The 20,331-nt window shown below is 50.6% G+C and overlaps 3 protein-coding genes across 7 annotated transcripts in view; 1 reads left to right on the top strand and 2 right to left on the bottom strand.

Annotated features, from left to right (window-relative positions):
- The window catches only part of SCAMP2 (secretory carrier membrane protein 2), a 29,400-nt gene extending 27,756 nt beyond the window's left edge, over positions 1–1,644 (bottom strand). For both annotated transcript variants that reach the window (XM_037833436.1, XM_037833435.1), the window contains exon 1: positions 1,486–1,644. In XM_037833436.1, coding sequence (XP_037689364.1) covers positions 1,486–1,542 — 57 coding nt within the window. In that variant the 5' untranslated portion in view covers positions 1,543–1,644. The remainder of the gene's footprint in view (positions 1–1,485) is intronic.
- A 3,767-nt stretch (positions 1,645–5,411) lies between these two features.
- MPI (mannose phosphate isomerase) lies at positions 5,412–12,088 on the top strand. 3 transcript variants are annotated; one of them, XM_037833408.1, is made up of 8 exons: positions 5,412–5,487; positions 5,978–6,105; positions 6,825–7,025; positions 7,798–7,939; positions 8,288–8,470; positions 10,214–10,387; positions 10,920–11,128; positions 11,404–12,088. In XM_037833408.1, the coding sequence occupies exons 1-8, from the start codon at positions 5,472–5,474 to the stop codon at positions 11,620–11,622; spliced, it is 1,272 nt and encodes a 423-aa protein (XP_037689336.1). In that variant the 5' UTR covers positions 5,412–5,471; the 3' UTR covers positions 11,623–12,088. The 3 variants fall into 3 exon arrangements, with proteins under 3 accessions (XP_037689336.1, XP_037689338.1, XP_037689337.1); XM_037833410.1 differs by lacking the exon at positions 11,404–12,088 and having other exon boundaries at positions 10,828–11,113; XM_037833409.1 differs by lacking the exon at positions 5,412–5,487 and having other exon boundaries at positions 6,063–6,188.
- Positions 12,089–13,220: 1,132 nt separating this feature from the next.
- FAM219B (family with sequence similarity 219 member B) lies at positions 13,221–19,384 on the bottom strand. Of its 2 annotated transcripts, none has more exons than XM_037833439.1 (5): positions 18,933–19,384; positions 18,631–18,718; positions 17,828–17,905; positions 17,361–17,409; positions 13,221–15,892 (listed from the first exon to the last, which is right to left on the bottom strand). In XM_037833439.1, the coding sequence occupies exons 1-5, from the start codon at positions 19,141–19,143 to the stop codon at positions 15,728–15,730; spliced, it is 591 nt and encodes a 196-aa protein (XP_037689367.1). In that variant the 5' UTR covers positions 19,144–19,384; the 3' UTR covers positions 13,221–15,727. The 2 variants fall into 2 exon arrangements, with proteins under 2 accessions (XP_037689367.1, XP_037689366.1); XM_037833438.1 differs by having other exon boundaries at positions 13,221–15,895; positions 18,933–19,377.
- Positions 19,385–20,331: the final 947 nt, after the last annotated feature.

Below are 20,331 nucleotides of genomic sequence, written 5' to 3'. Positions count from 1 at the left end.
CACCACACACACCACAAGGTTACCTAGATCCTTACTAAAACCCAAACTCCAGTATTATCTAACAATTTCATAATTAAAGCAAAAATAATTACCATAAAACACTGGCAGAAAAAAACATTCTTTCTTTCATCAGCTAATAGAGATTACTGTTTGTCTTATGTAAGAAACAAGGTCCTTGCAAAGGTTCTGTCAAGTAGCATTAAGCTACAAGAGAAATGCTCGGAATTCCCTGATGTTACAAGGAAGAGGCCCAAAAATTGCCTTGAGGACTCCAGTTGGCTAAGCCACCTTGAGGACAAGAAAAGAACATAAAACTTTCACTTTCCTAACAGAATATAATTACTTAATTTTCAAGCTTCCTTTATCTTTGATCAGGAAGGTTATGCTCTGACCCTTGGAGGTCAGCACAGGCTGAGTCACAGGAAGGCCCCCTCCAAGGACCTCCCCTACACTTGCAGGAAACTTTGAAGCTGCCATCCAGCCACATGAAGTACAAGCAGGATGAGTTAACATGCCTGGTGACATCCTGACAGAGCAAAAACATCAGGACTCATAAACTGCCGGTCAGCACAAGTGAGCTTCCTTAGAACTGGTTTGAAGCAGTGAAACAAGAGGCACGAGGAGCTTTGGGGGCTAACAGAAGTCCCAGTCTTTCATCATGGAAAGAAACATTCCAGTGCTCTCAACTCAAAGGCAGAACAGCTTTTGCTTTAAGCAGGAAGAATGATTGTTTCTCCATTGGTTGCTCAAAAGGTCAGATCAGCTCGTAGTCGGTGCATCTCAACTACCCTGCCATCACACCTAAGTCGTCAGACCAACAGTCCCTGTGCTTCAAGACGCCCAAAGCCCCCTCACTGCTCGTCCCTCCCTAACCTGGGTTATTCCTGGTTCAAACTCACTCCAAACTAGATCCATGCTCAAGTGTGGAATTCTTATCAAGGTTGTTTGGGCTACCTTCCCACCCTCTCCCAGCCTTCCTCCCTGACAAATCTTTGGGGTTCTCCTATATGTTATTCGTTAGTTTTGGGAGGCTCTTGGGCCTTTCCCACGTTTCTCCATTTCACTGCGTGGCTGTGACCCCCCTCTCCTAAACTGACTCGGCAGGTGTCTCCCCTAGACTGCGAGGTGCCGTAGCCACATTTCTCCAGCAGGCAGGGTCGGGGTCGCTTCTCTCCCGGACACTGAGGGATCTCTCCGAGGGTCCGACCGTGCCCGCTCCGGTCCCCTTTCCCAGCAGCTCCCAGAGAGACTACGTCAGGGTTGCTAGAAGACCCCACCTCTGACATGGCTACAGCGCCCCGCCCCCTTGCTGTTCCACCTGCTGCTAGTCCCGCCCCCCAGGCGCCACGATAGGCCAGCCCTGAGAGCCCTCTCTCCCATTGGGCAGATTGCCCGTCCCTCCTACGCCACGTCTCTGGGCTCGAGCGAAAGAGGCCCGGGCGGCGGCCCTTGGCCCTTAAGAGAGCTGTGAGTTAGAAACTCTACCTGAAAGGGGTTTATGTCCACTGGGTCCGCGAAGGGGTTGGTGTCGAAGGCCGACATGGCGATCGGGGGCCGACAGGCGAGCTCCGGGAGCGCTGCTGCCTCCCAGCACCCAGAGCCAGCGGCGCTCTCCGCACAGACCCTCCACTTCCGGGAGCGAGGCAGCCGTTCTGGCGCAAGCGCGGCGCCCTCCCTGAGTGTCATGGTCCTGTGACGTCACAGAGGGCCGCTCCGCCCCCTGCCCAACCTACTCCAGAGGCGCCCCAGGCTGTGGGCTCTTAGGGGTTCTTCTTCTTCCACTGCTCTTTCCCTCTAAGCTGTGCTTCAGGGGTCGGAGAGCCACCGAAGGACCAGGGAGCCAGAGGCGGGGCCGTTCCCAACTGCATCTGGAGCTGATAGCTTCAAACTTTGTGTTTCTAAAGTAGACTCCCCAGAGTGGAGCAGGAAACCACTTCCCTGGAGTTCAAGGTCGGGAAGTCTGCACTGGTCCCAGGATGGGGACTGGAGTGTGACCCTATTCCGGCGGGAGTGCGGACTGGAGTTCCTGACCCCAGAGGCCTTCGCAGATCTAGAAGAGGGGTTTGGCGGTGGGGGGCGAGCAAGAGGGGTCTCGGAAGCTCCCGGCTCTGAGACAGAAGCACGAGGAGCATGCAGCTATCCCCAACACGAGCAGAGCCCCGCTTCTTTTAGGGCCCGCTAATGTCAGGAAGTTCCCCCGTTTTAGGGCAAATGATACTTGGACCTAGACAAATTTAGGACCAGAGCTAGTATTTGAACCCGGCCATCAAGCATTTAATAAGCAAATGAAGGAGTGAAGCAGCCTTGGGGAATGTGGCTGATTCACTCCCCACAAACTCACATTTATTCATATGTCGCCGGCTTTATTCATCTTTGCTGCCATGAATCCAGCCACTGTCATTTCTTACCCTGGACTAGTACAGGGCTGCTAACTGGTTTCTCTTCTTCCTCTTTTATCACCTTATATGATCTGTTTTGTTTTGTTTTACTGTGGTAACATATGTATATACAACATAACATTTCTCATCAGTCTATTGTTTTAATGTTGTAATCAGAGATCTGTTTAAAGGGGACAAAATTACCATGGAACTTTCTGTTTAGAATCCTTCAATTACTTTCCATAGAGGTCCAAATTCCGGCCACCCACCCATCTCTCCTTCCCACCTCTCCTGAATTCCAGCCTCCCTGGTAGCTTTTCAGTCCCTCCAACTTCCCATGTTCCCTCCTGCCTCAGGACTTTTGCACATGCTGTTTCTGCTACCTAGTGTGCTTTTAACCCATGCCTCCCTTCTTCCCCTAATTAACTCTTCCTGTTTATCCTTCAAATCCAAGCTCATCTGTCCCTTCCCAGGGGCAACCTCTCCTCACTCCCTAGATTAGATCAGGCCCCCAATCATAAGCTCTCATACTACCCCAAACTTTTCTGTCATCATGCCTATTGCAGATTGTATTTGCACACTTGTATAGATGGTTATTTGTTTCTCTCTTCCCCCACTAGACTGTAAGCTTCATAAGGACAGTGACAGGGTCTATTTTGCTCACAGTTGTATTTCTGGTACTCACATAGTACCAAGCACACAATAGGCATTTAGTAAATATTTACTGTTTCCCCCATCCAGGTCTCTTACCTTCCTTTCCCCTATCTAGGACCCAGCTATCCTTTAGGGTCCACTTCAACTTTTCTCCAGGAAATATCCCTAGGTGAGAGAAGGGGAAGGGATTGTGTGTGTGTTTCCTTAAAAAATTCCTCACCCCAAAGCCCCCCACAGCCACCCTTCCAAGGGCAGCATATGGAGATCTCTGCTGTCTGAAGCCTGAGAAGAGGATAGACAGAGACATGTGATAAGAGTCTGTCCTGCCTCCTCATTGTTCTAGCCTATTCCAGTACTGGGCTGGTGAATAAAGAATGGTGCTTAACTGTCACTTACCTGGAGCCTACCTACCCATCTGTTTCTGAAGATCCCCTTGGGTCTGTCCACTTCCCTGTGACAGAGGCACCATTCATGTATTTATTCATTCACTCAGTAAGAGAGGAGGTATTGCAGAAAGGAAATCTAAGCCTGTGGACCAGTTCATTCTCTTCTCTGAGACTCCTTTTTGTCTTCTCCAAAGTGGGGCTAATGCCAGTTATTAGCCCCATTGAGAATGAAGTGAGAGAATTCTTGAAAAGTGCTTAGCATAGTATCCAGTTCATAACAAACAAATGTTAGCTGCTGTTCTAGCTTGAGCTCTCAGCCAGGCATTGACAGAAGTATGAAGCTGAATTAGACATAGGGTCTAATAAGTGTAATAGAAGCAGATGATTACTAGATAATAAAGTATGATCAGTTCTACTTGAGAGAGAGGAGCCAGAGTTAAAGTCAAAGATTCTAGGTTCTCCAAATACCCTAGTTTCCTTAAAGTTATTTCTATTTGGGGTGGCAGGGCTGGGGGTGTGGTAGTCAGTCTGTTCCTCTGTCAATCTGAGCTCTTTCTTCCCTGTGCAGGGATACTATGTGGAAATGATCTGACTTCAGTGGTGATGGTGGTAGTAAGGGAGCTCTGAGAATCTCTTTTACCTGGATTCATTCTTCTCCCAAAAAGTTTATATGGCCAGGATAGGGGGGATAAGGAGAAGGAGAGATAGTCCAAGGTAGAAGACATGTAGGCTGCATTGCTTGAGTGATTCTTCTGTTTTCCATTTTGTTATCCTTTAGTGTATTGTGAAGCTTCTTTTGAAATGCAGGCTGATTTATCTGAGCCAGGGCACTCCAGGGGATGTCGATGTCCATACCTGGGTGGAACATTACAGAGAAAACCCAGGGCATGTATGGTAGAGGCTGTGGGGATCAGTGTGTATGGGGTGGGGGTGGGGTAATGTGGGGAACCAAGTCAGGACTGCAGACCCTCACTCCAGGTTCCCTGGAGCTTTGGCTCCTGTGTTCCTGGGCCCCTCCAGCTGTTGCCTGAGAAGGTCGAGATGTCAGAGCCTTTCTGCACAGGATAAACCAAAATTACTCCATAGCCAAGGCTCAGCCTGCATCTTCCCGATCCCCAGGGCTCCTGATGTCTATGTGCTACTTGTGAGCAGCTCAGCCTGAGAGGCCAGGGTTATAAGTTCCTACAACACTTAGGGCTGGGAGGATCTAGGCTCCACCTGCCTGGTAGGCATCCCATATTGTTCTGTCTGACCTTCAAACAAGCCTGTAAGGCCAGCATCCTTAGCCTCATTTTCAGAGGAAGAAACCTAAGCTCAGAGAGGTTAAGGGCCTTGCATACGACATTTGCAATCAGCCATCAAGCATTGTGAATTCCTACTTAGATCGCAGCAGTCCTTTGCTCCAACCTTCTAATGCCTGAGATTCTCAGAGTAATACCCCAAGTCCTCACAATAGCCTACAAAACTTTGCCTACTGCCTTTGGTCTCTGACTTCCTCACTCAACCCTTGTCCTGCTCATTCTGCTCCAGCCACACAGGCCTCAATGTCCCACCTTAGGGTCTTTGCCCTAGCTGTTTCCTCTTCCTGGAACACTCCTTCCTCATTCCTCACCTTCTCAGAGAGGCTTACACAGACCACGTTTTTAATTCTACATACTGCCTTCCACGACCAATCCCTCTTTTTATAGCGCTTATTAACTTTCAACGTACTATAATTTACTTATCATACTTTTTTATCTGTCTCCCCTCACCAAAATGTTAGCTCCACAAAGACAAAGGGATCGTTATCTTGCTTTCTGAAGTTATCTCCAACTCTTAGACCTTATTAGGTGCTCAATAAATGTGCTGAGCGAAGGAATGAAAGAAAAAATACTGATACCCAAGATTGCGGGCTGGAACCCCCGGGCTGGCGGAGGGTGGGATGTGAACCCGGCGTTCAGAAAGCGAGGCGGCGCTCGAGGAACTACATTTCCCGTGAAGCTCTGAGCACAGAGGGCCGCGGGTGCTGCCGGGAAGGGCATACGAGTGGGTAGCCAGGTCCGGGACAGCCAGGATGGCGGCTCAACGAGGTGAGCTGTCCGCTGAGGGGCCGGCGAGATTGGGTTTGGGTCGTTTCCTGGAAACTCTTCCCGGCCTCGTCTGCCGGGTCGGTCCCACCCCTAGGGCTCCGCGGAAAGGATGGGCACAAGGGAGGAGGCACCTGCGACCGAGATGGAGCAGTTAGTGCCGTCCTCAAGGGAATGTCTCGAGGACAGGGAGCTTCGCTCTCCTCGGCAGCGAGTGGGTCACTTAGAGAAGGCGTGCGGTGGTATGGGCATCTCCCACTCCCTCCCGGTCCCTTCAAGGCAGCTATCTGCTTCGCGTCAGCAGGAGATCCTTAATGCCCGTTTTACAGATGGGAATATTGAAGCCTGCAGAGAAGTCTCAACTACCAATCTGCGAGCCCCTTATTTGACTCTTTCCCAAGTCAAAACCCTTAGCTCCTGCCTGATCTCCCTGGGCCGTTAGGGTCAGGACCGAGGAGGGGAGTTGAGCTGTCCTCTGTCTGTGTGTCCCTAGTATTCCCACTTTCCTGTGTGGTGCAGCAGTATACCTGGGGGAAGATGGGTTCCAACAGCGAAGTGGCCCAGCTGCTGGCCAGCAGTGACCCACAGATTCGGATCTCTGAGGATAAGCCATATGCAGAGGTGAGACCGGGGCTGTATTTCAACCCACGCCATGCGCAGGAGGTACCCAGGGACCCCTCCACTCAAAGGACCAAGGACCTCTGGCAAGTCATATGGAGCAACTGGGAGGGGTGTGACAACAAGGAGGTCAGAGGTCTTCTTTGGTCTTCAGATCATTGCAGGTTGATGGACCCAGATGGTGGATTTCCAGTACCCTCCTTCCTCTAAGAACTCTCAGCACTTACTGAATTTTAATTCAGCCTTGGGGGACCCTCTTTACCAATTAGAGTTTTTATTTTGACTAATGTTTGCATTTTTTCCCCCTGCTCATTTGTAGAAAAAAGCCAAAGCATAGGAAGGCTTTAGCCTCTGCTTCTGGTACTGGAATAAATGAGTGTTAACTACTCACAGAACCATTTGAGAGTCACAACTCTTCAGTGACCTTGACATTGCAGGTGGTATTTCCTCATTGCACAGATGAGGAAACAGATTCAGAGAAGGGAAATAACTAGCCCAAGGCCCTGCAGCTGGTTAGAGGCAGAGCCTGAACTAGAACCTGGATCCCCTGACTCCTTGTGGTTCTGGAGTCTGCCTGCTGCCTCCCCATAAGCTGGTGATGGTGTGAGCATGTCGTAGACTCAGCTGCCCTGTTGGAGAGTACAGGGTAACTGGGATTGGGGTGGGCAGACTAGTGGTGCCAGGTTCTTCCCCCTTACCTCCCAAGTTTCCTGTTTTTCCAGTTATGGATGGGGACCCACCCCCGGGGAGATGCCAAGATCCTGGACAACACCATTCCACAGAAGACCCTAGGCCAGTGGATTGCTGAGAACCAGGACTGCTTGGGGTCAAAGGTCAAGGATACCTTTAATGGCCAGCTGCCCTTCCTCTTCAAAGTGCTCTCAGTTGAAACAGCTCTGTCCATCCAGGCACATCCTAACAAGGTACAGGATTAGCAGGTGCAGAGGTCAGAATAGAGAAGGGCTTATGTCAAGGCCCTCCCTGGACATTCACTGCTGCTTTTACCCTGCCCATGCCAGACTCCAGCTCAAAGCTAAATCCAGGCCTGACAACTCCTGATTTAGCTCTGCAAGGCCTGACGCTGGGTGACACATGCTGGATAGCTAGGTCGAAGTAGACAGCTGACCAGCCTGTTTCAGGGTAGCTTCTCCAAGCCCATTCCTGGATATCTTGTTCCTGGGCTTCCCTAACCCCACCCAGTTTTGTTCATATCTGCCAACTTCCTACCTGGGTCTTTGACAGAGTTCACCTTCTGGGGCATGGCAGGTTCTCTAGCTGTTGCCTCAGCCCCACACCCATTGAGTCTTCCTGCACAAACCCCTGAGTCATAGCCTGAGCAATCATTTGTCCAAACCTCTCATTCTTGATGGGTAAAGTAGGACCCAGAGAGAGGAGGGATTTGCCCAAAGTTATACAGTGTGGTCTGTGTCTTGTCAGAGCTTGGTCTGGTGTCTGGGTTTCCTGATTTGCAGGCCAGGCCTCTTAAAGTCTGCCCCAGCTCTCCCCTAAGTTTGGCTCCTCTCCACAAGTTTCTACATTGTACCTTGATTAAGCTTGGGTTTGATGCCAAGGGCAGGAAGTCACTGCCATCTGACATCTGGGGAGGGTGGAGAACAGGGGCTGGTTGGGTGTGGTGTTTCTGCTAGCTTATGGCTGTGCCCTGGCCATCCTCCTCGTTCCTTGGCTACCCCACAGGAGCTGGCAGAGAAGCTGCACCGCCAGGCTCCAGAGCACTACCCCGATGCCAACCACAAGCCAGAGATAGCCATTGCCCTCACCTCCTTCCAGGGCTTGTGTGGCTTCCGGCCGATTGAGGAGATTGTGGCCTTTCTGAAGAGTAAGGTTGGGCAAAATGCTCAGGGCATGTATACTGGGCATAGGATGCCTGGGGAATCTGGGTCAGAGCGGGAATGATGGCAGAGGACAGAGGCTGAATGTCACAGGAATTGAGGGGCTGGTTGGCCTCCTGAAGCAGTTCTTGGAATCAGCAGGACAGGCCTATGGGAGCAGGCTCAGGTGTGGTCGCTAGGGCCGGTAGTTAGGGGTGGGTTTTCACTGCAAAGTTTCCTTAGCATTGCCTGACTCCTTGGTTAGAGATGGGATGAGGAGGCCTCCTCTAACTCCCCAATTCTGCCCTTTCTATCTTGCCTTTCCTGATATGGGCCCTGGACTGGCCTTCCTGCAGAGGTGCCTGAGTTCCAGTTTCTGATTGGAGAAAATGCAGCAACACAGCTGAAGCACAGCATAGGTCGCGACTCACACGTGGTGGCCTCTGCTCTGAAGACCTGTTTCTCCCACCTTATGAAGACTGAGAAAAAGGTGGTGGTGGAGCAGCTCAACCTGTTGGTGAAGCGGATCTCCCAGGAAGGTGGGCATGTTTGTAGATCTGGGTGGGTGCAATTTCCCAATCTGGGCTCCCTTGTGCAGCAGTAGGCTTTGGGAACAGGGTTCTCAATCCTTTTGCCCAAGCAGAACACCAAAAAGGGCCCAACTTAGATGGCCTGTTAACAACTTAGTATTTCTTTCCCAGTCTTTGTGGAGCAGGGTCTTAGATTGAGTGCCATTTCCTAACTGATCATCTTCTCTAGATGGTTGGAGGCAGACTGACCTAGAAGACTCTTAGGATGCCCTATAGCTGCTCACTTGCATGGACTTGCATTAGGGAACTAGAGAGTATGAAGTGGACAAAAGGGTCCTCCCTCTCTTCCAAAGGCCTGAGGCCCAGAGCTCTCAATCATTAGGTCTTTCCTTGAATACCTACTCTTGATTGCTCTTGTGCTAACTAAGGAGAGTTCAGGAAATGACTATGATGAGTGTGGTAACGTCACATTGGGGCCAGGGAGTGAAAAACACAAAGCAGAATGGACTCTCAGTTATGAGATGATGTGGTTCAAGGGGTACAGTCTCAGCTCCTTAGCCTGGCAGCCCTAGACCCTTCTCCAGGTGGCCCTAGAGCTCTCTTCTGGTTCCATCTCTACGTGTTTCCCCCACCACCTTTCAGCCTCAATGCACTGGTCATTTTACCCAAGCATATGCTTGATGTTTATTTTTTATAGTTTTTCTGCTTGCATGCTTCTCCCTTTAGGGTTTCTTGCACTCACAGCAGAACTGATTACTCCTGCCTTGAGCCCCCATAACACCCTGTTCATAATCACTTTAATGCTTGGTTCCTATGCGTTTATGTTGTCATGTGCATACTTGTTAAAACTGGGGGTTTCTCCAAGCCATCTCCTTGATCTTTGTGTGGGTCCCCAGTGTTTAGCACAGAGTAGGCATCAGCAAGTCTCTTCACTGTGCCTCTTACACAGTCTCCTCTTCTCTGCACATTCAGGATGACCCAGCTCATACTTGCCCCCCATCCCTACCCCTTCTCCAAGAAGCCTTCCCTCACCACTCTATCCCAGGCTGACTTCATCCTCCCCAGTCAGTCTCCTGGACATATTTTGGCCATGGGCGCAATCTGCCTCATGCCATCTGGTGTGACCAACCATCCCAGTTTTCCTAGAACTGAGGGATTTCCTGAGAGGTAGGACATTCAGTGCTAAAACCAGGAAAGTTGTGTGCTAACCAGGACAGTTGGTCACCCTACATGGAACTCTTTTGTATTATTTCCCTAACTAGATTTTGAGCTCCTAGGGTAATGGTTCTCAACTAGGGGATTTTTGTCCTCTTGGGGACATTTGGCAAGTGCTTGGAGACATTTTGGGTTGTCAAAACCGGGATGGGGAGGCACTACTGGTATCTTGTGGATAGAGGCCAGGATGCTGTTAAACATCCTACAATGCACAGGACAGCCCCACCCCCACCCCCAACAAAGAATTATGCAGCCCAAAATGTCAGTAGTGTGAGATGAGAAACTCTGTCCTAGAAGGACAACACTTGAGCCTTTTAGTGCCCAGTAGAGTGCTGGGCACGTAGCCAGTAAACATGTGGTGGATAAGTGACATCCTTGTGGACTGGAATATCAAAGGGCTGGACTTCAAAGGGCCAGGGATGTGACTAGGATGACAGGTCCATCACAATACTTGGCTCTGTGTGGGCAGGCACCCTTCCCTAGGGTCCCTGGCCAAGGGAGACTGAAGTGGCTTTGGGGGTACTTTGTGACCCTCAGTGGCTGCTGGAAACAAGACGGAGAGCATCTATGGAGAGCTCTTGCTGCAGCTGCACCAGCAGTACCCGGGTGATATCGGCTGCTTTGCCATCTACTTCCTGAACCTGCTTACCCTGAAGCCTGGGGAGGCCATGTTTTTGGAGGCCAATGTGCCCCACGCGTACTTGAAAGGAGGTGAGTCACATTTTAGTAGTAAGCTTCACTCCCATCCTCCTCAGGCTTTGTTTCCCCACCCGGACAAAAGGGGAGGAGGGTGGTCAAGGAGACCTCTAAGGGTCCACACCAACCCTATGAAGTCATGATATTTGATGTTAAACCCTGCTAGTAAGTATGGGAACCACAATTTGAACTTAGGCTATATCAGATCCAAGGCTGGTATTTTTTCCCCTGCATCACATTGCCTTTGCAGGTCTGTCCTATCTACCCAGAGATTTTTATATTAAAATATGTCCATTGCCACAGAAGGGTGTCACATTTTGATTTTGTGCTTACTCACCCATGCATAGGATTCTATGGTTTAAGTGAGAGAATACAAAATCTGTGGAGGGTTTGGGCTCTGCCAGGGGTTAACAGAAAGAATGCAATTCACACAGCATTTTTACCTAACTCTTCAGGGGGTTCACAGAGCTTAGGAGGCCCAGCTTTGGAGAGCCAAGTTCCAAGGCATACTTCATCAGCTAAGCACATGCCAACTGTCTGTCCCCAGACTGCGTGGAGTGCATGGCGTGTTCAGACAACACAGTGCGCGCTGGCCTGACACCCAAGTTCATCGATGTCCCAACCCTGTGTGAAATGCTCGACTATACCGCCACCCCCAGCAAGGACAGGCTCTTTCTCCCAAAACCAAGCCAAGAGGACCCCTACCTCTCCATCTATGACCCCCCTGTGCCAGATTTCACTGTTATGAAGATTGAGGTGAGTGGAGGGACAGGGTGGGTGTCCTTTGTGTGGCATGAGGAAGAACCCTGGCAAGGGCCACTATGGGGGGTCCCTCGGGGCTGGCAACAACCTGTGGCTGGGTTTCCTTTCTGTCAAGCTCAAGGGGTGGGGGGAAAGCCACAGGGCCTGCCCACTCTTTTCTGCTGACAGGAGTCTGAGCAGTGGGGAGAAGGCAGCAGAGCTTTCCCTTAGTGCCTTTGAGCTGGAGGTAGAATCTGTGCTGCACTGACCTACTGTTTCTTTCCATCCAGGTCCCTGGTTCGGTCCCTGAATATGAGGTCTTGGCCCTGGACTCTGCTAGCATCCTCCTGATGTTGCAGGGATCAGTGACAGCCAGCACACCCACAGCCGAGAAAGCCATCCCCCTGCAGCGTGGTGGGGTCCTCTTCATTGGGGCCAGTGAAAATGTCTCACTGAAGCTTACTGCACCTAAGGATCTACTGATATTCCGGGCTTGCTGTCTGCTGTAGAGGTCACAGCCTCTCCAGCTTTCCTTGCCAGGAGCTCTGAATCCTCGCCAGCCTCATCTCCTCAGGCCCACCCTAAGCTTAGACTCCTTAGGTATACCCTGGAAGAGCTGGGAAGAGAATGCTCATGTAGAGGGGTGAGCTAGAAGGTCATAACTCTGGATAGCACCTAGGTTAAACCTTCCTCTTCTAAGAAGGGCCAACATGAAGACTAAGGGCTGACATGCCCCTGTATTCTCCCTCACCTCTCTGCAGTTCTGCCCCAGCCTACAGCATTAGACTACCTGGTGACATCTATGGCTAGTATTAGGCCGGCATCAGTCAGTAAGAGGCTAGGTCATTCATATTTGCAAACGGTTCTGCCTGTTTCCTCTGCTGCAGGGGAGGAGGGGAAAGATTGGCCTGTGGACTAAGCGTTGCTCATCCTCTCTCCTGCTGGATCAAAGTGATTAAAGATCATTTATGTTGAGGTCATGGGGTGAAGAACTGTCTCTGCATTCCAGTCCCTGAAGTGAGCTAAAAGAACCCCTCATGGATGTTGTCCAGTTTTTGCTTTATTCCTGCTTCAAACAACTCCCTTGGGGTGGGCAGGCTGGACTGTGGAGTTCTTTTACTGGGGAGTGGGAGGAGGCCAGCTTCAGCCTCAGATGTGGAGCTTGCAGGCAAGCCTTGGGTCCTCTGGCTCTGCAGATAGGAAGTTGGGTCTAAGGATATACTTGTTATCAGTGCAAAATTATTCTCTCCTGTCTCAGCTGGCCTTAAAACAGGCTGGCAAACTAAGGCCAAATCTGGCCATGCCCACTCATTTACTTACTTCTGGCTGCTTTCAGGCTGCAGTGGCAAAGTTGGGTAGTTGTGCCAGCGACCTTTTGGCCTGCAAAGGCAAAACTACTGCCTATCTGGCCCTTTACAGAAAAAGTTTGCTGCACAATCATTATCTATTATGGGGATGTAGGGACAAGATGATCGAATCTGCGTTATTTTGCATTATGAGGACAACTCTATCTACCTTTTCTGAGCTGGCAAGAGGTTCCTGGAAAGTAATCTATTCTTTCAGTTGCCTACCTTCTAGGGGTGGGACACACTGCTGCAAGAGGCTGCATGGATGCGAAGGCTGCTGTTCAGGTTTCTGACCTGCAATCTTAGATCGTTTCACCTCAGACTGAGCAGAGACCCAGAATCAGCTCCTTCCTGAGGGTAAGGGTTTTGACATACACAGAAAAAACTTTCTGGGATGTTGCCACAGTAGAACCCTCTTAACAATGGCATGCCAAGAAACCACCTTCAGAAAAGTTTTGTCCAGTCTGTTCTGTTTTTTTTTTTTTCTCCTTTTTTAGCTGAAGAGAATGATGAAGACCTGGGAAGAAAAGGTCTGCTAAAGGGAACCCATTCTAAAGAGAGGTGATGTTTAAGGGCCTATTCCCATAGTCCCCTATGAAGCAGGCCTGGACATGATGCATTGGTAACAGCTACAAAAAGGGGGCTTCTAGGATGTAGGGCCACACCTGGGGCTTTTAGCCAATTTTTCTCATCTCAGAATCCAGAGGGGACAATGACTAGAATATAGGCATTTTGTAAAAAAGTCTTACTGCAACACAATACACAGCTCATCTAGCATGATGGCATTTATTCTTATAAACTTACAGAGCTGTAGAAGGGTAAGCCATAGAGTTCTGTGGAGTACTGTGTCAACACCATCTGGTGCCACCCTCAACTGTGAAGCAAGCCAGGTACTATTCCAGGGGACTCACCTGCATAACACCCAGCACCCTGAATTAAGGCAGTTTGGCTCTGGGCACCTTGGTGCCTTTATTGGTGGTATTTTGGCCATAGCTGCTGATCCCAAACAGCTGCTGATAACCTGCTTTGCTGCACACCGTCCCCTGCTTCAGGCCCCTGCAGCTTTTTCCACAAAGGAAATGCCTCCCACATAGGGTCATCTGGCTCTGGAATATCCTCTTCAGGGACAGCTGTAGCCAAGCATCCCAGTGTCGATTACAGAAGGCCTTGGTCTTGGGGTCCTGCTGCCATCTTCACCCCCAGCAGCTATCAAATGCCCCAGCTATTCTGTCCTACCCAAGGCCACCCCCACCCCCTGAAATGTGGTTCCACACTTGGCTTCCATAGCCACCTTCTGGCCCTGCTGGGTTCTTTTCTCCCTACACATCTGACATACCTGAGCCCTTTCTTTGTCTGTACTTCTCCACCTTCACAGAAATCAGAAAGGCCTGGTCACAGTCCCTGGATGGGTGAAGGGGTTGTGAAGGAAGATGTTCTCCCTTTCTGCAGGCATTTGCACAAAATGCTCAGAACACTGGGCACCTCGGTAGAGCAGCAGAGTCCCATTCCAGAACAGAATAACCATCTACCTCCCCAGTTCCTCATGCCCCAAGTTGATTCCCTGCTGCGCAGCTGCAAGCCATAGAATAAAACTCAGCTACAGCCCCCCCGGGAACCATATATTCCCCTCAACCTTCCATGATTTGAGAAAAGCACAAAGATAGATGCCAGTCAAGCTCTGATGGGATCGCTCTCATGAGGAAGTTGTCTGGCAAATGACAAATAAGGCCTTATCTTTTTATCTGACTTCCCAGTCTTCCAATCACCTCCTGCAGACGAGGAAGAAGAGCCATGTGCCTCTAGCAGTTACAGGACATTAAGTGAAGCAACAGACTGGCATTTTCCCATCTGGGGTCCTAACCTCAATCCTGACTGCTATGCCCCTTGGGCTGGAAACCCTGTCTACCCCCATTCAATCCATACTCCTGGGTGAAGCAAAAACTAAATTCGAGAGTCTGGTGCAGCAAGGGATGCTGTCTAATGGGGATCACAAGGGAAATGTGGCCTGTCTCTACTGTGTTCAGGCTGGGGGCAAAGAGAGGCTGCAGTGCTCCTGGAGGCTTGTTGTAATGCTCAGTCCTGAACCAGTACCTGCTATGAGGCCCATGCTGTGGTCAGAGGAAAATGGAGGGCTGGAAAGCAATAGGAATGGCCCATGCTGGGGTGAGGGGAGGTTCTCTGCACTAACAGATTGGTCTCCTCAGGCAGGGACCTCGTGAGCTGGCTTAAGGTCCCCTCTTTCCCATCATATCTGTGAGCCTCAGTCTCAGCCAAATCCCACACAGCTGCCCCACTGCTACTTGTCCAAGTTTAGAAAGCAAAACAAACAGAAGGCACCGGAGTGCTCCCTGCAGCTCCCTCTGCTGGTAACCACAAAAACCGCAGGCTTCTGGGGCCAGCCTCAGTCCCCTCTCCCAGCCCTGAGCTCAAAGACTGGGTGGTGAAACTAGCCAAGACCAAGGTTAAAAATGGAACCTAAGGAAATATAAATACATAAATAAGTACATGATGTAGCAGTTTTTCTCTAACTAGGGAAGGGCTGACTAGAATCACTAAACTCACCCATACAGTTTGGACCACTTGGTGATGCACCAGATCCAGGGATTCTGGAAGCCATGATCCTGCCATGTCAGCCATGTCATTAAGCAACCTGTTATAATCCCTGCCACAGTAACACTCACAGGTGCAAGGCCAAAGGGCCCTGCTTTATGCCTCTTGAAGGCCAAACCTATCACCCGTCTTAGAGCTGGGGAGAGGTGGAGACCATATGGAATTTCTTGAACTGGTCCCAAATGGTTAGGTCGTCTGTCAATATTCCCAGCTACAAGCCATAAAGTGCTATTTTCTGCCTCTAATATTATCCAGCACAGAGTGGGCACAAAAGCTTTTTCCCTCCCATAGTGCATGATGACAAATACCAATCAAGATGTCTGCAAGTGTTTTTCTTAGCCAACTTTGTCACCCACTGTCAGAAGCAAAATTCCGGTTATCTGTTCTTATTAAAGTGGTTTCTCCACACTGCTCCAACAATAGAGAAAAACTGCAGAATTCCACCTATCATCCCACAGTCCAGATGGGGGCTTCTGGCCTGAGAAGCAACAGTAAGGGCTACCTGCAGGTCACTGACCTTCCCAGTGGGTCAGTGCCCCCAGTGATTCCAGGGCTGACAGCAGCTCCCACTGCACTGTAACTATGAAGGGCCAATGGGACTCTGCTGACCTCATGGTGAGCAGGTTTCCTATCTTGGTGCGTCCACCTGGGGTTACGTCTACTGGAGGGTGCAGGAGGATGAGTCCCCAGGACAGCACCAGCAGCAAGAGCATGTTGAGGAGGCCATGGGCTTGGGGGGAATGAGGTCCAAGTCCTCATCATCTGGAATCTCATCCAGGTGATACCCATCCTGCAGTAGCTGCCGGCTCACATCCTGGTTTACCTGCTAAGAGTAGAAGAGGAGGGAACAGTAAGCCTGGCTGCAAAGCAAAAATAACTGCTGTCTTAAAGGCAGGCCCACATTTTCTTACCAGGGTTTCCTGTCTCTGCTCCACACCAGGCCAGGCCCATACATCCCTGAACTACAAGAAGAGGAAGTGCTGCCTTTCCCTAGGTGTGCCTCACCCAGCAGTAAGGGGCACCCAGCAACCTTAGCCAGCATGTCCAGGCTGTGCTGTCACTGTACCCCTCCAACTAAAGAACCCTGAGGGACTGACAAAAATGATCAGATTCCAGATAATTGTTGAAAGTCATTATCTATACTGTTTCCACTGGGAACCCAGATTGGTCCCTATCAAGGCTGAAGAATATGGGTTACAGGGGAACAGGGTAGGAAGCAGCTTTGTCTGCACTGCTGGTTAGACAGGTTCTCCTTCAAGCACAACTGGGTCCCTCCCTGCAAAGTAGAACCTGTTGGCCAGGCTTCACCAGTTCTACTGAGCAGAAGGAAAATAAATGAGACTGGGAACGCTGTAGGACTTCCTCTGGTTCATGGTTAGTTTTAACAATCTTAGACTCGCAGTCATTCAAGGAAGACACAATTAAAATACTTCCTCTGTTCTTTTTGGCAGAAACTCAGAGGGTGGCCAAGGGTTTCCAGGAGAATAGGGAAGAAATACCAGCAGTATAGTCATGTCCCCAGCAGTTCACTTCTGTCAAATGCAGTAAGCTACACGTACCAGTTTTACATCCCAGCTTTACATTTCTGTCTAGGACAATCAGAATGTTCACTCTGGAAACATGTCCACAAGGGCAGTCCAGGAGTATCTTGGTGTGTTTCCATAATGGAACAACTGAAGGAACAGAAGATGTATGCCCTGGAAACAAGCTTGGTGGAGAATGGGTCAGCATTTACAGGAATGCTGACCTCAGGTAAAGGACAACCAAAAGAAGGGAGATTAGAGTCATTGTGTGACACCAGGCTGCAGGAGACATTTCAAATCAATATTTGTCTAAAACCTGCCCAAAGAAGGAATTGTGTGTGACTGTGTGAGGTATATTTTTTGGGGGGAGTGGGGTAGGGGGTGGATTGGGGTCGATTGGGGTGGGGGGTAGAGATGGAGTGGGGAAGGAGGCTGGCCAGCAAGGATTCTTGGAGGTAGTGAGAAGCATTCAAGGAAGCAGAGGCTAGTAAACACTTAGCTGGGATTTATCTAAAGGATTTCTTTTCTAAGTGGTAGTCTAGACTAGAAGTTCTTGGAGGTCATTTCCAACCCTGAGGATCTATGATTTCCTGGACTCTGAACAGCCCTCCTTGAACACTTATACTTCTGCTGGGGGAAGAGGGCAGAGCAGAAGATAGAAGAACAGATCAGAAGCCTGGCACAATGCTACCCACACAGCAGGCATCAAACAATGGTGGCAATGCTGCCTGTGGCCTGGCCCCACACAGAAAGGTGCTCTGGACTTGCCTCTGCAGAGGAATACCCAGAGGAGTATCTGGATTCCAGCTCCCCATCACTAGGAAAAGAAAAAGACAGTCAATTCAGGGGGGTGCTGGTGGAGCAGAGCTGCAAATGCAAGGTGGCAAGCATGCAAGGGGGTCTGGGGAATTTGGGGAGCAAAGACCACCCACCGTAGAACTCAGGCCATGAATGTGCTGTGAATATAAATGGCTCCCTTAATTGGTCCTGGCAGGGACAGGGCCACTCTCACTACCAGTGCACACATAAGAGGGCAGGATGATTCCCCTACACCCATATTGTTCCAAATCTGAGAGTAGCATAATCATCTACGAGTCCCCTAACCAAGCCATCATAGGAAGGGCTGGTGCTCAGAAAAGGACAGCCCTGGGATGTGCATGAAGGGCCTTGGAGGAGGCAGGGGACAAGTGAAGGACACCAAGTGACCTGCAGTTCTTTCCAAGGGCAGCACTCACCTGTCAGAGTCGAGGGACACCAGGTTTTCATCTGCACTCTGGCTAAGAGCAGTATAGCCCTTGTTAAACTTCACTGACCTGAGGGGAGATGGTGGAGAAATCAAGCATAGGTGAAAGTATTGGCCTTCCATAGGGAAAGCCAGAGTCTCCTCTTCCACTCCTGACTTGCCTTCTACCCCATCACTTGCCTGCCTTCTACCAGGTCACACAGCCACCACTGCCTGCAGCTCTACGGATCTGGCTATTGCTCCTGGGGAAAAGCACACTTCCCTTTTTGTACACTTCCCTATTTGTGAGTCTGGAAAAGTCACCCCTAGGGACCATAAGCCCCTTATTTAACCAGAGAACAGAAAACTACAAGTCTTTGGGTAAATCCCTTCACCTCTTTGTTTCAGCTCTTATCTGTAAAAGGAAGCAGTAGATAAAGTCTTACCCAGCTCTGAGAGGCCACCATTCTGTTAAACAAATCAAAACAAAAAACTGCAAAGCTGTTCCCATACTGCTCTCCATCCTCACTCCTGGGGACCCCAGCAGCTATGCTTGTCCATAAATTAGAGTCTAAGATGCACGAATGATCCCATGCACCGAAAGAACTCCTTTATTCCAAAGCCCTTTCCCTGATACTGTCATATCCTTAAAAGGAAAGGAAAGGTTGTTCTCATTTTAAGGATAGTGAACCAGACTGATTGCCTTTAGGGGAATCACTAGCTCGGCTTTAAACGTGAACCCCGTGTCTCCCAGCCCGAGGACTAAAGCCTTCTTTGAACGCTGTCGGGCACAGAGGAGGTGGCGCCTGCTGAGACCTTTTCCCTGAAGAATCGGGGCGATTCGGCGAGGCCCCCAGCATGACTTTTCTCCGCAGAATGGCCTTGGCCAGGTCCCGGTGCTTCTCTGGAAGTCAAAGGGCCCGGGTCAGCGGGGTCTTCCCCTCCACCGAGTCTCCCGAATGCCGGGAGGCAGCTCTCTCCGAACACAATTTCGGGGGCGGGAGTGGGGTGCACCTAACCCGTTTCTTCCGGGAGCGAGGCCCAGCGGGGATCCCGGAGCCCGCCCAGGAAACGCGACACCCCGCCGGGGCAGAGACCCTCCATCGGGCCGCACTCACGCAGCTTGGCTTGAATGGAAGGCGCGCGCGTCACCATGTACGGCCCCCGCTTCTCCACGGCGGGGGTCCGCCCCCCCAACCGGGGAATTTCGCCGCCGCTTCGCCCAGAGGGCTGGGCCGCAGCTCCTGCCGCGCGGTCCGGGACCCCGCCGGACCGGGTTCTCGGGGCAGACGCCCGCGCCGCGCGCCCGCCAGGCTCCGCGGCAGCCATGGCCTGGTCACGCCCCGTGCTTCATCACTAACGAGCCGCCCGCGCCAGGGAAGCGAACTCTCCTTTAGCAAGATGGCTATGCGCAAGCGTCGATCGTGCAGGCCCGGGGTTTCCGGTCTCCTCTGCTATGGGGTTGGCCCAACCGTTCCGCCCTTCACTAGGGTAGAGTAGTTTCGGTCCCTCCTTTCGGGCGCACTGCGGATCTTGTAGTCTGTCCGAGTATGGAGATGTCTAGGTCCAGTTCTCATTCTATTCAAAATTAAATATTGATATTTATGGACGGCGGCGCCTGTGAGCCAGGAGGACGCGAGCCCTTTACGCCCTGGCGCGCGCGCGTGCTCTGCGCTCTCCTCGCAGTGTCCTCTGGGGAGTCGTCTACCTACAAAAGGGCTCGAGGGGGACCGGGGGAGAGCCTGGGTTGAGCTGAAAACCGCTGGACCAGGAGGGGAGGTATCAGCGCTTCAGAAATGGAAATAGGCCTGAGAGGTTCAAGGACCTTACGGAGGTGACAACTAGAGGCTGTGCCTGGGCCGATGGATCTGACGCCAACACCATGTGTCTGGGACCGTGGAGAGGCTTGATTTTCCTTAGGCCTCAGTTTGCACATTTTAAAATGGAACCAATGCTACTACCTTTCCTACAGTGACAAACAAGGGAAAAATAGGCCGTGGAAAGAAGGATGAAAGTGCGCTGAATCTGTGTGTGGCAGGGCATGGAGCTGTGTCAAGACTCTTGACTTCTCTGGCCCCCAAGGGATGTGCTTGTGGCTGGCTGGAAAGAAGCCCCGGATCCTTGTAGGAACTGCCAAATCTCATGAGCTGTCCAAGGCTTATTTATTAGCCTCCACAGGGTAGATCAACAGTGTGCAACTCAGGGCCACCCACACTGTTGGGCGAAACTATGCCTTAGGCAGGATAGGAGAAAAGGAAGAATTTAAAGTTGTAGTTTTTGAAAAATCAGGAGCATAAAGTAATCATTTTGATAGATCCCACTGGTGCATAATCTGTCGACATGTATTTGACCTTCAGAAACAGCTATTTCAAAGGCTCGATTTAGTATTTAATCTCACAACCTTCCAATGCAGTGGTTATTCCTGTTATACAAACAAGTCTGAGACTTAGTTAAACTCACCAGTTAAGGATAAATCTGGAATTTGAACACAAGTCCCGCCCTCCTCTGGCCATGCTG

The sequence above is a fragment of the Choloepus didactylus genome, chromosome 4 (genome assembly GCF_015220235.1).
Source record: "Choloepus didactylus isolate mChoDid1 chromosome 4, mChoDid1.pri, whole genome shotgun sequence".
NCBI classification, from domain to species: Eukaryota; Metazoa; Chordata; class Mammalia; order Pilosa; family Megalonychidae; genus Choloepus; species Choloepus didactylus.
The sequence above is the reverse complement of the archived record's forward strand: the minus strand, read 5'-3'. Positions and strand labels throughout refer to the sequence as shown.

What these genes read in the sequence shown, in the direction of transcription:
- MPI (XM_037833408.1), top strand. An exon ending in AGGATAAGCCATATGCAGAG is followed by an intron (nt 6,106 to 6,824) that starts GTGAGACCGGGG and finishes CTGTTTTTCCAG; the next exon opens with TTATGGATGGGGACCCACCC. An exon ending in CCACGCGTACTTGAAAGGAG is followed by an intron (nt 10,388 to 10,919) that starts GTGAGTCACATT and finishes GTCTGTCCCCAG; the next exon opens with ACTGCGTGGAGTGCATGGCG.
- FAM219B (XM_037833438.1), bottom strand. Translation starts at nt 19,143, where the DNA reads ATGGCTGCCGCGGAGCCTGGCGGGCGCGCGGCGCGGGCGTCTGCCCCG. An exon ending in CCCGATTCTTCAGGGAAAAG is followed by an intron (nt 17,906 to 18,630) that starts GTCTCAGCAGGC and finishes ATCTCCCCTCAG; the next exon opens with GTCAGTGAAGTTTAACAAGG. An exon ending in GTGTCCCTCGACTCTGACAG is followed by an intron (nt 17,410 to 17,827) that starts GTGAGTGCTGCC and finishes TTCTTTTCCTAG; the next exon opens with TGATGGGGAGCTGGAATCCA.